Source organism: Styela clava, chromosome 14 (genome assembly GCF_964204865.1).
Source record: "Styela clava chromosome 14, kaStyClav1.hap1.2, whole genome shotgun sequence".
In the NCBI taxonomy this organism is placed as follows: Eukaryota; Metazoa; Chordata; class Ascidiacea; order Stolidobranchia; family Styelidae; genus Styela; species Styela clava.
Genome location: NC_135263.1, coordinates 13409048 through 13421477, shown reverse-complemented (window position 1 = coordinate 13421477; position 12430 = coordinate 13409048). Strand labels below are relative to the sequence as shown.

Sequence of the window (12430 nt, the reverse complement as noted above, 5' to 3'; positions counted from 1 at the left end):
ATAATAAATTTCCACAAGTCATCTAAATCGAAAGACGACTGACTAGTTGTGAATCATTGTAGCCTGTAGGCAAACCATATAGTTGAAAACAACGTATACAAGTTAAATAAACCGCCATGTATCAAGAGCTTCAAGATTACAGTCAATAAATTTACTCTTGGATTAACTGCGTTTTACGAGTAGAATTAAAATTAATACGGTAGCGTCTGCAACTGTTCGTCCGCCAGACTAATCAGGATTACAGCAGACTTCGACGCCATGAGCAACACACAAATTGTTTGCAACAATTTTAAACCGGTCACTTTTGTGAAGGCAATTGATTACAAAAATATTTTAGCATGTGCGTTTTTTTGCTAGGACAAGTGTATGTCACCCTCCTCTGGAAAATTATTAAACAGTAATCAATAAAAAAAAAATAATAAATTGAGATAATAAATTGAAAACCATATACAAACATTAAATTAATCTCGCGTTTAAATTGATTCTGAAAGTGCAAATTCTTTTGCAATATGATGCCATCCTCTAAATCGTAATATGAAACGTTTTATATATATATATATCATTTATTTATTTTGCGCAGGAATAGAGAATTCCTAAAACAAGCGATAAATGCGTCGCGAATACACTTTATAACATTACATCAATGTAGCATGAGCAATGCACCACAAAGTGTCGCGATAAAATCACCATGAACAATGTTGCAAATCTCACCAAACGGGTATTTGGCTTGTCTTTCAAAACATTCGACTTGCGTACATCTTTGATTATATCTTAATCCAACGAAAGCCTCTTACATGAAGCGACTTCCAAACAAATCAAATAAGTCGCAAATGCCTCCGGCGCGGGTTCAGGAAGATCCACTGTATTAACAGAACAAATACCTGTGACCAGACATTACATGGAGCAGCGATGGATCGGAAATTTGATTATTTATTTATTATTTTACACAACTATTACTATTGCAATATTTTTAAAACAAAGAAGCGAGTTCTGATTTTGTGCTAAATATTCGTGCAAGAATGAATACATGAACTCTTTACCAGTATATTTTTACAACTTAATAACACACAACTTAAAATAGTAATACATATGAGTGTGATGGACAACAATTGCATGTAGAGATATAACGTTCAAAATCTTACGTGAACATATTTACCACTGCACTAACGCAACAGCAAACTTTTCTTGTACAATTTTCTGGGTCGACGTTGAGGACATGGTGGTGATTTTGCCAAAAACCTGAATTTATAAATACATTGCCTGCGCTTACAGAAATATTTACGCCTTTATATTTAAGCTCTCAACTCAAGGCCGTATTAAAATCTTCCTCGACTCACAACTCGAAAGATTGTACTCAGCTAAATGAAATCTAATCTAATTATTGAATCATACGAAGTTATATATGTTCCTAACATCGTTAGGTAAGAAAAAATGTTAGAATATAATAATAATCATGACTCATTTTACTTTTGACAGCAATGCGTGAGCGACATTTGCTTGATCATTATATCTCGTTAGGCATTAAGATTTTATTGAGGTATGTCGTGTTACTGTTCCACGTTTTAATGGAATAAAGTTTTATTTTCGGAATTTTATAATGTATAAACGAAACTTTGATATGACTAATATTATTTTTCGTGTCGTGTAAAGTATGTACGATATTCGTCGCGGTACAGAAGCTTGTATGGTTTGTATGGTGCTCAAGGCTATAACTTACTATTAGATAGATCACGGAATATTCAAATATCGTCCCATCCAAATCAAACCAAATCGAAACCATGGTATTAAAAAACGATGAATCAATATCTAAATTTGTCTTTATTTTTTTGTTGTTTTTCTGTTATTCTTAAGCCTTTTCACTTCAAAATCTGAATTCTCAATCTCAGCTAAAGTTATCCTTTTCTTCGTAACGCTGGTTCACTCGGCTAATTGTGACGAGACACTGATTTTTAAAAATATATTCAAATTTAATGCCATTTCATGATAATTTCATATTACAATTTAGACTAAAAATATCGACTTGTTTTATTCACTGTAATGTGCTAAAAATGATAAAATTTTAGATTGCATTATATTTATCCATAAGCTCACGGATCATAGACGGTTTTTGTAAATATCACAGAGTTCATGACTCTAATAACTTGTGCTAACACATGCAAACACAACGCTTTTGAAATTGCTCAAAATTTGCTGAATCTATTTGAAAAAGGGATATTTCTATAAATGTGCATATTCAGTATTGTATGCCATTTTTATATATGCTTATCAAAGTTCAAATAAAGACGAAATTATGGCAATCATTCAACATGCGTAACTCCCACACTTTCACACTGATTGGTTAAATAGGCATGTTACTGTTTTCATAGTTGAACTATGTATGTCCGAAGAAGTCCGACTTTGGTCAGATGAAACGTTACAGAAATATATTTGTGTTTGTGTGCTGTGAGACTCTTGAATCACTATGGATTTGCAACTTGGTATTCATGAACTGTTGACAAACTTCAAGGGATGTTCAAGCCAAAGTTGATTGTGTTAATTTCGACTCCGATCCCAGGCCGTAAATAATTTTTAATACGAATCAATCTTCGCAAAAACCTGATTTTTATTAACAAAAACTTTAATTCACGCAGACTTGCTTATTATATAATAGACCAATAAGAACGAATAGTCAATTCAAATCTTTCCGAGTTTCAGTAGAAAATTATGACTCTTAGCACGATCAGAATTTTAAAAAGTCTGAGAATCCGGAATTTCGTGGAGTTTAGGGAATACGACTCCGGCTAAATTCACCACTTAAAATTATATTTTAAAACTTAATCTCTATCCATGTCATTGTCCATGATCATGGAGCACTCCGCACTGGTTTTAAACTGTAATAGTTTATATAAATGCGCTTTGTCAAAAGCATCGAAAAACTTGTGTGCACTGCATTAACTCCAACGGAAATCCAGAATTCATTTGATAACACCGGAGTTTTATATAGTATGGTAAGACTAGGTGGCCCAAAAAACGGAACCCATGAATTTCCTAATTACTTTCAAGAAAATGAAAAAAAATGTATTTTCATTTGGTTCGCTCTTAAACTCCAGTTTGTGTATGATTATACACCATAATTTTAAACGCCTAGGACACTCTGTACGAGGTTATCTTGTAGATAGATGAAGGCAAGATCTTTCAAGAATATGTTACCAACCTCCTCCTTGGCATTGGAGACGAACTCGCACGGTAAAATTGTCAATCATTCATTGATTTTCCACTGAAGCGTACTTTCTGCTCTCAGGGCATGTCTGTCAATAGCAGCAGTAATGTTTATGAGGAAAGCACCTCCGAAGGAAATCTTACAGACACCGTTACATTCACAGGCACGCACCTCTGGTTCGAATCCCTTGTGGGATAATTATGTGCATGAGGATTTCCGGACTCCTCGTCGCCGTAGGGTGGTGGTTCAGGTAAGCGCTGGTCGGTTGCAGCTTCCCCTGCATAAAGGCAACTCATTCGACATAAGCAACTGGCTGAACTAATTATAATGAAGCCGTTCTACTGGCTTTCCCCTCCCCCGAATAAATATGTAAATTCTTTCCTAATTACACCTTTGACTGGTTGACGTAATACGATTCTCACTCGTGCATTGCTCCGAACAATGTCAGCAAAAAATAGCTACTGATATTCAACAATATCTCAAAGAATCGTTTTACAAACGTACTTAGCTGCCGAAGTTATCCAAGGCATTTAAGCGCGCATTTTCACATATCTCGTTTGGTTCCTTTGATTAAAGGATTATTGGGGGGAGGGGACATGAACCCTCCCAGACCACGTGTATGACGTGTACCCCCCTCCACATTTTTATTTGCAAGGGTATTCGAAGGACAGTATGTCCTCCAATCCTCAAACAATGGGTGAACTCGCAAAAATCTGCGGAATCCCCATGGAGTTTGTGCCAGAAACTGAAAATTTCGCGCAATGACTACAAGTCTCGTCTCCAACACCGAGGATTCTATTTGGAACATTTTATATAGAGTACATAACGTTTGTACAAAACTCAGAATGTTCAAGAAATTGACTGTGAAGTCACAGATAATATTTCCATTCGCTATGGAGATTGTTGAGCCAGAGATAAAAAAATCATTATTATTATTGTTTTAATTAACAAATTATATTTTTGTTATTTCAAGTAAGGTTTGAAAATAAATCTAAATTTTGTGTGCTAAGAAATTTTCACAACTTCCGCTAAGAACAAGAAGCTGTAGTAAATGCTTTGGCGGGCCATAGTTTGCCCATCCCTTCACAAGACTATGCCTTATTATTTATATTGCTTAAAATATCAGTCTTGTAGTGTCAAATACTGAAGCATGTTGCTGCTACTGACCAGTCAAAGATTAATAAAGCTCAGCTTCTAACTCCTCTCAGTATAAAAAAATTAAGATTTTCATAACAAATTTAATAAAACAGTGCAATCAATATTAATGAACAGTTGTCTGGAGTCTGTCCAGAATCAGTGGTTTTTATGAAATATTCGTTTAGCAATTAATAAAGTGATCGATCATATCCCACTGCAAGATTGCGAAGAAACATTATTTGGCCGAGTTCTTATCAATTTATTTTGCCTTCAGACAGTAAATCTGCACCAGATAAGAAAGCAATGTTGCAATGAGAATCCACTATCTATTGTCTTAAGTTTGTCCTAATTTACACTATAGTTGGCAAACATTCCAGACACACACTACACTAAAATTTAAACTTTGGTCTAAGGATTCCTAAAACATACACAACTATATTGGACAATCATAAACATGGATAGCACGATCATCTGCAACAGATACTATTTTTGATCCATTACTATTATACTGACAACTCCAAACTTGGTCTGAGTGTTCGTAAAATGTTTGTACACATTGTCTATTTGTTGAATCCCATATTTTTACACTTTTATCTGAAGAGCTTGAGACAAAATGCACATTGTCAGAACAAAATGACACATTAAGAACATAAGATGAATGCCCACTTAATGTGTTAATCAGACTCGCCTGCTTAACATCATAAATCTTAATCTGAGCATCATCAGATGCAGTAATGAGTCTTTCTGAATCTGGTGAAAATGCCAGTGATCGTATTGGCATCGCATGACCCTCCAACGTATGCAAAAGACCTTGTGTTGTGATGTCAAAAACTTTGATAATACCATCCATCGCTCCACACGCTATGTATTTTCCATCTGGACTGTAAGCGATACTAAGAGTAAACTTTCCTCTTGTATCAAGCTCAGTTGCTTTTTGGCCTTCAGGTACAGTAATGAGATGAATTTTACCAGTGTGCCCGCCAGTCGCAAGGTGCTTCGAATCGGGAGAAAATGTAACAGTCCAGGCCTCTACTGTTCCACCATCAATTTGGCGAATTTGTTTTCCACTTTCCAAGTCCCACAAGCGAATATGGGCATCTAAAGAACTTGATGCCGCAATTGTTCCAGCTGAATTTATCGCTACTGATACGACACCAAGTAAATGTCCTTCCATATTCCATTTCAATTCTAATTGTTCATCCACCCATTTCCAACATTTTACTTTGTCATCCAGTGAACCTGTTACAATATGTTCCGTACCATCTTTTTCACTCTTACCCCAGGCACAAGCCCATATCCCTTCTTCATGAGCTTGTTCTTGTTTAAATAGAATACTATACTGAGTACTCATGATCACTTTTCAATCATTTCATTCAAAAATACTATAAATTATGTGATATCGGAATATAAAAGTAAGGTTTTCAAAGTTAGGTATCATTCGATAATTCATCTTTTGACATATACAAAACAAGTCTTGGCACCTCTCAAAACCAGCTGTGAGTAAAATACAGCAACTTATCTCAAAACAAGACCTTCATAGTTACGATGCGATTTTCATATTTATCCTAGGAGAGGGAAGTCGATAAGACAGCTCAATCATTTGTCTAAACACAGAATTTCGTCTGGGTATCAGTTCGGAGTATGGAAAGAGTCGGTCAGTTATTTATTTCAGATGCATGGCAGCATGAACTTGTTGGTGGACAGGTGGAGGAAGCCGCAACCGACCAGCGGTCAACATTACATGAACCACCCTGCTGCCCTGTGATGGCAAGGAGTCCACCAATCTACTCCAAATAGTTATCAACCATGGGATACAAACCCAAGCAGATGAATCAGATGTGCAATGGCAAGCATAGAATATTCTTAACGCTTAGCAACGCCCACCACCGATTTATACCAGGCTTTCCCCATACCAATAGATTTGATATTTACGAAAGGACAGAACATTGATTGGATGTAGGGCCTACAGTGAAAAACAACAGAACACAGGAACAAGGTGCCACCAATATACCGTAAAAGCGCCTAACTTCGGACAGTCCCTAACTTCGGACAAAATTTTTGAACGGCCATATCTTGGCTAAAACGCGCCGTATATTGCTAATTTTAATTATTATAGGTTGTGCTGTTATATCTACATCTATCCTCATCTTTTTTAATGTTGCATAATTATTTTTTTGGTAAAAAAACGGAAATTTTGCCGAAAATTGACTGCCCGGCATTCAACGGCGCAGAGCGTCGCTCCTACTGAAGCTATCGTCGTCAAAATACCATCATTCGGTAGATGGCGACAACAACGTATATAATTTATTTGAGTGATCGCAAGATGTCGTACAAGATTTAAATAAAACCTAAAATTCTGAATTATAAATTCCGTAAAAATATTAAGATTTCACGCAGCGTCAAAAATTACGTCAACCTCACGTAGATTATTTTTCGCTCACTTCCGAAACGACGTCACACTGCGTCGCGGAAATGAATTTTGACGCCAGACACAACGGAGCCAATATGACAATTTCCGTTAAGACAAAGACGGCGTTCCAACGTAATATTTTTGTATTTTGTTGGGTCATGTATGAATATATGCCAAAATTACATTAATGAAAATACATGTCACACTTAATCGATGACGTTAAAATCGAATATATAAAACTATGATAATTCCAACGTCCATATGGCACAGTGCACTGCACTTAACCATTATTTTATGATTAGTAGTCGAAATGACAGTTATTGAATACGGCCTGGGTGAATTTTATTCACTCGAAATTAAAAATAAATTTAATCTCCAACAAATAAACGGGACCTACATGTTTACAAGATTAAGTTGAATTTTAAATTAAACTTCACAATCGGATTTACCGTGTGTTTGATATAAATTATCATTTATAAAGATAACCGCGCAGAATAAAAAAAGCTATCTGTCGAGAATATTAATACTTCAAAGACTTCGATAGAAGCCCGTTAAAATACTTCATTGTGGATTGAAACGGTTTGCATCAGATATATTTACGTATGCATTTCCTGATTAAAATGACTAACATGTTATTATACTCATCTGAAGTATCGAAAATAACGAACGAAAGATGTAAACATAGGACGACGGAAGTTTCAAATAATGCAATTTCGTCGTGACGTCAATGTTACGACGACGATCGAGCGTCTTATCTTCACGCAACGACGTGATTACCTCATCCGCATCGGAAGCCTCTTTCTCTCTGTGCGTCGCGGTTACGCAGTGAAGAAAATGACTGTCCGAAGTTAGGGCAGTGAAGGATAACGGTCAAATGGCAAGAAATATCGATTATTTCAATAGTAAAAATAGTCCAATTGAACCGAAATTTGCAGGGAATGTAAATTACCGCACGAATGTTTTACCGAGCAATTTTGGCACCGTTTGGACAATAAATGGCCGAGTTATTGACGAAAATATAGTAATTTTGTCCGAAGTTAGGCGCTTTTACGGTAGCCTACCGTATGTCGGTATGTGTTAATTTATTGATTCCTCATACATGCTGCATGCGGCAGTGTGGCTCATCGTGCTAAGCGTTAGGAATACACTCTCCCTCGCACCTCTGATTACCGGTACCATGCACGGGTTCTCAGATTCGAATTCCATGCGGGCAGGGATGGTTATGTGCAAGAGGATTGCTGGAGTCATTGCCGCCGTAAGGTGGTTCACCTAACTGCTGGTCGGTTACGGGGGCGTACCGGTACCGTACTAAATGCACTGCAGAACCGTGCATTATCGTAACTAACGCCTGAGGTTACGGTACCTACGGTATATCGCACCCGATTCATCCAGCTGAAGTCTCTATAAATATGAATTTATTCAAGTAGGCTACAGACAACAAACCTAATAATAAGGCAATGCCACTTTCTGATTGACAGTCTATTACATTTAATTTATCTACCTAAATTTTGTTATATTTTGTGTAAGTTGTCCACGGATCCCTTAAAAAGCATCCGCCCGATTCTGAATCGTGTTTTTTGTATTCGCGGCGCGGCGGTGTGGCTCAACGGGCTAAGCGTTAGGAATACGCTCGCCACCGCACCTCTAATTACTCTGCGTGGGTTCGCAGGTTCGAATCCCATGCAGGGATGGTTATGTGCGAGAGGATTGCTGGACTCCTCGCCGTCGTTGGGTGGTTCACGTAACCGCTGGTCGGTTACGGCTTCCTCCACCACCAAGTCCATGCTTCCGAAAACAAACAATACAGTAAAAACTAATCCCATACCCGACTTGGAATGGTAACCGGACGAGAGGCCGTGGTTCGCCATATGGATAAGCCGTCTTATCGGCTTTCCTCTCCCCCGGGATAAATATGTAAATCCTATCCTATCCTATCCTATTCTTGTAGTAATATTTTTTATTTTTTTTGGTGGGCGGGCGCGTACTTTTACGTTTTTTAACTTTATTTTAAGTTATGCTCGCCTTCCAGGTATCTCTGCATTTGTTTGTTTGTCCAGTTTTTGTGTTGTTTTGTTTTCATGTCAGAGTACCGAAATAAATGATTGATGATTGATTGATTGATTGTAGACAGTTTTAATTTAACACGATCCAAGAACCTCGGTAGCTTAGATGGATTATAACGGTAAGACAGATCCGGCCCGTGGCGTTTTTCAATCTGTCCCGCAATAAAACGAAAAATTGGCGAACTTTTCTCTAGGGTATGTTTCCCCGAGCATCGACTTTCTTGATGTTTTTTAATTAATCAATTAAAACGTGTAGAAAAGATTTCTTGCTATCGACTAGTGTCGCGGACGATATATATATTTGTATGTTTATAAACAGTTATGTTGACCCCTGTTTAATGCTGTTTTGTCGGATTTTGACTCCGACCACTCACTTCGCGTGAGAGAAAAGTTGTGTCTTTCGGTCTCTCTTCTCCGGTCGCTGCGCTGGCGGCCGGACGTGTTTCCAGTTCTTTAGTGGTGTAATCTGTTATTGGACACGTGAATGGACCTATAGATCGTTTTGATATTATGTTGTTGTTCTTGTTCATATTCTTCTCCGTCACCATAAAATCGCTTTTCTCTTTGAATACCAGACCAATTGCTTTGAAATTTTTTAGTGGTTGAAGATTGATTTTTTCCAAAAGGCTATTACTTTCATTTATTGCAAATATTCGTGGTAGCACTGTGGGATTCGTTTTATTGACAAGTAATTGATTTGTCTTTGTGCTGACACACTGTTTTTTTTTATCAAGTGCTCGTCGAACGTCGGTGGTGTGTAACGAACTTCTTGTTCTGTTTTAAGTTATGAATTGCGAGTTGCCGTTTAATAAACGACCAATCCGGAATCCTTGAGTCTTCTAATTCATCTACAACCACAGTAGCAACATCTTCAGACTGCGACACTAGGTGGAAAAAATATCGCGCTATTGACTAGCAGGAATACCCGATGATTTCAGAATCGAATTGAATATTTTTTTCGAATCGAATCTCGAATACTTGGGAGATATACAATTGTATATAACTTTCTTCTTGTATTGGGTCCTCCAGACACATAAATTACAGGGAACGTAAAATACATCACTCAGACAGATTGCTGAGCGTTCACACGCAATAAAAAATAAACGTTTTCGTCGATAACACACTACAGAAAAGCGTCATATGTCAGAATTGCGTTAAAAAAATATGGTTTCAAAAAATAAAAAATTAAGAAATTTACCTCTATTCGATTCGAAATGCACAGCCCTATTGACTAGGCCTTAAAGAGAGGGCTTATATTAAAATCATTTTCAAAATCGAGGCTAGGTCTTATTTACAGGGTAGGTCTTATTTTCGGGGAAACAAGGTATCTCATCTCATGCCTTTATTTACATTTAGATAATTCGTACATCGATTCTTGCATGATGAAAATGAACTTCTGAATTTTCAAAGTTGGTAAACATGTAGGCCTGAAAAATAAAGGCGAAACAAAAGGCCGACTCGTCTTCCTCATGTCTGGGAAACGCTGCTGTATTGCTCGGCGATGTGGCGCATCGTGCTAAGCGTTAGGAATACGCTCGCCGCCGCACTTCTGGTTGCTCTGCGTTGGTTCGAATCTCTTTCGAAGATAGTTATGTGCAAAGGATTGCTGGACTCGTCACATGGTGGCTCACGTAACCGCTGGTCGATAACGCCTTCCAACACCATCAAGCCAATGCTTCAAAAACAAATAGCTGGCTAATTACTGTAATCCCATACCCGACAATATTCTGATTTGTGTGTGCTTCACTGTCATCGAGAAATGTTCACTGAGGAGAAGATTAATCGGGTTGTGCCGAGCATAGTTGGTGGTAAGCGATGGATGGACTTTTAATCGTGGCGATGTCTTTTACTGATTCAGATTGCGTTGTAGATATTTGATGTTTCAAATCAAAAGGTTTTTCGGGAACATGGATTTTGTATTCACAAAAAGCTAGCTGAGTTATTGAATTAGTTAGCCCATTTATCAAATGTGGTCTTTTTCTGCTTAAAGAAGTGGTGTCTCAAACCCAATATCATTGCTGAGATTACAATATTGGCCCCCACCAAAATTTTGGGCCTAGTACGTTTTTGCTTTGAGTTGCAGGCATAAGCGACCTGGTTTGGATTTTTCAGGGAAATTGCTTTGAATATTTCATCCTCAAGCATAGCTTCATTTTCAGTTTGTCTGAAGTTATACTTTGGTAGAAATCGGTACATCAACTTTTCATATAATTAACGCACCCCTCCGACTTAGCCATTTCGGGCTAGAATGCAAATTCCGCCTCCTTTGTGCCGCTTTTTGCTTAGCTTTTCCAGTGCTATAATTACATTGTTATTAAAATTAGGATGAACATGTCGTTTAGGTGTCTTATTACCTATTATCGTATCACAGAACATATTGGTATGAAATCGGAAGACAAACCAAACAGAGAAACTTAGTTCATTCACCGACTTGGGATGCATGAAGCACCAGTAATACGTAACACTTAATCAAAATCTATTTGCCACCTAGCCCTGACCCACATTTGTTTCCTCAGAATGATTTATTCTGCCCTACGTACCACTGCGGTAGTTAGTTGGTTTGCTGCAATTTTTAATTGACGCCGCTAGAAGACGCTTTAAGAGTCCATTGCAAGGTGCAATCTCGGTGTTCATATCAGGCTGGTGAACCATGATTATATTTCAGGTAACTATACGACAAGGGAATAGTGTAAACTGTAGCTGTACAAATTGGTCGTATTTTGATCTTCATGGAAATTCGAAGTTTTGGAATAATTTTGAAGAAATAGGTAAACGAGAGTGTCATGGGACAACTTATACGCATTTTCTCAATATATTGACAGAACAAACTGAGGTCTCGGGGCAATATGAAATATGTAATACAATGGTTAAATTAAGTTTTGTATTTTTCTTAGCGCTTCAACCAGAAGTGAATCATACATGGTCTGGAATGTCATCAACATGTTAAAAAAGACAAAAAAACTTCCCTGACCTATGTCACGCAATTCTGAGAAACAGGTAACACCATTTTTTATGGATTTCATTGTTAAACATAATGCAGAGAGATACTATGTTCAATCTTTCAAATTCTTCATCGCAGTCCCCACTGTTAATTAATTATAAAATCACCGATGATTTATTGATTCTTTAACATGCGTAACTGCTATTAATGTGTTGCTATGACACCCATAGTCCGAGGAAGTCTGATATTGTAAAGTTGCACAATTTAATCCAAACAGATGTATTAAAGTATACACTTAAACTTCAATACAAGTTATACGTTTGAAATCCAAATTAGTAATGCAAAACATAAAAACACTACGTTCTCAACTCTCGAACGAAGGCGGGACACGTCACAGATTGGTCAATACAAAGAAGTTTTGCTAAGACTTCAAATCATAATCAGGAGAAATTGAGCACTGACCTGTTCATTGAATTCACATACTATTAATACAAATAGTTGATTGACATGATAAATCTTAGTTACAATCCACATTCGCTACAACGTAATACAGCCCTTTGCTGTTTTCAACTTTTTATATTGTGGAAATTGAACTCTTGGCTTTGTGACCCACCTCAATGTAAACCCCGCATGCTCTATACTTGTACCGTGAGTAAATAACCGCCCATGCCGGAGAAAAA

General features: G+C 37.3%; 1 protein-coding gene across 1 annotated transcript; it reads right to left on the bottom strand.

The window, feature by feature from the left end:
* Nucleotides 1-4423: 4423 nt before the first annotated feature.
* Nucleotides 4424-6262, bottom strand: LOC120341412 (uncharacterized). The gene has a single exon (XM_039409914.2). It carries the CDS (start codon nt 5685-5687, stop codon nt 4770-4772), a length of 918 nt encoding a protein of 305 aa, XP_039265848.2. The 5' UTR covers nt 5688-6262; the 3' UTR covers nt 4424-4769.
* Between the last annotated feature and the right edge of the window lie 6168 nt (nt 6263-12430).

Bases quoted from the DNA above. Each gene is read 5' to 3' on its own strand.
- LOC120341412 (XM_039409914.2), bottom strand. From the start codon at position 5,687: ATGAGTACTCAGTATAGTATTCTATTTAAACAAGAACAAGCTCATGAA.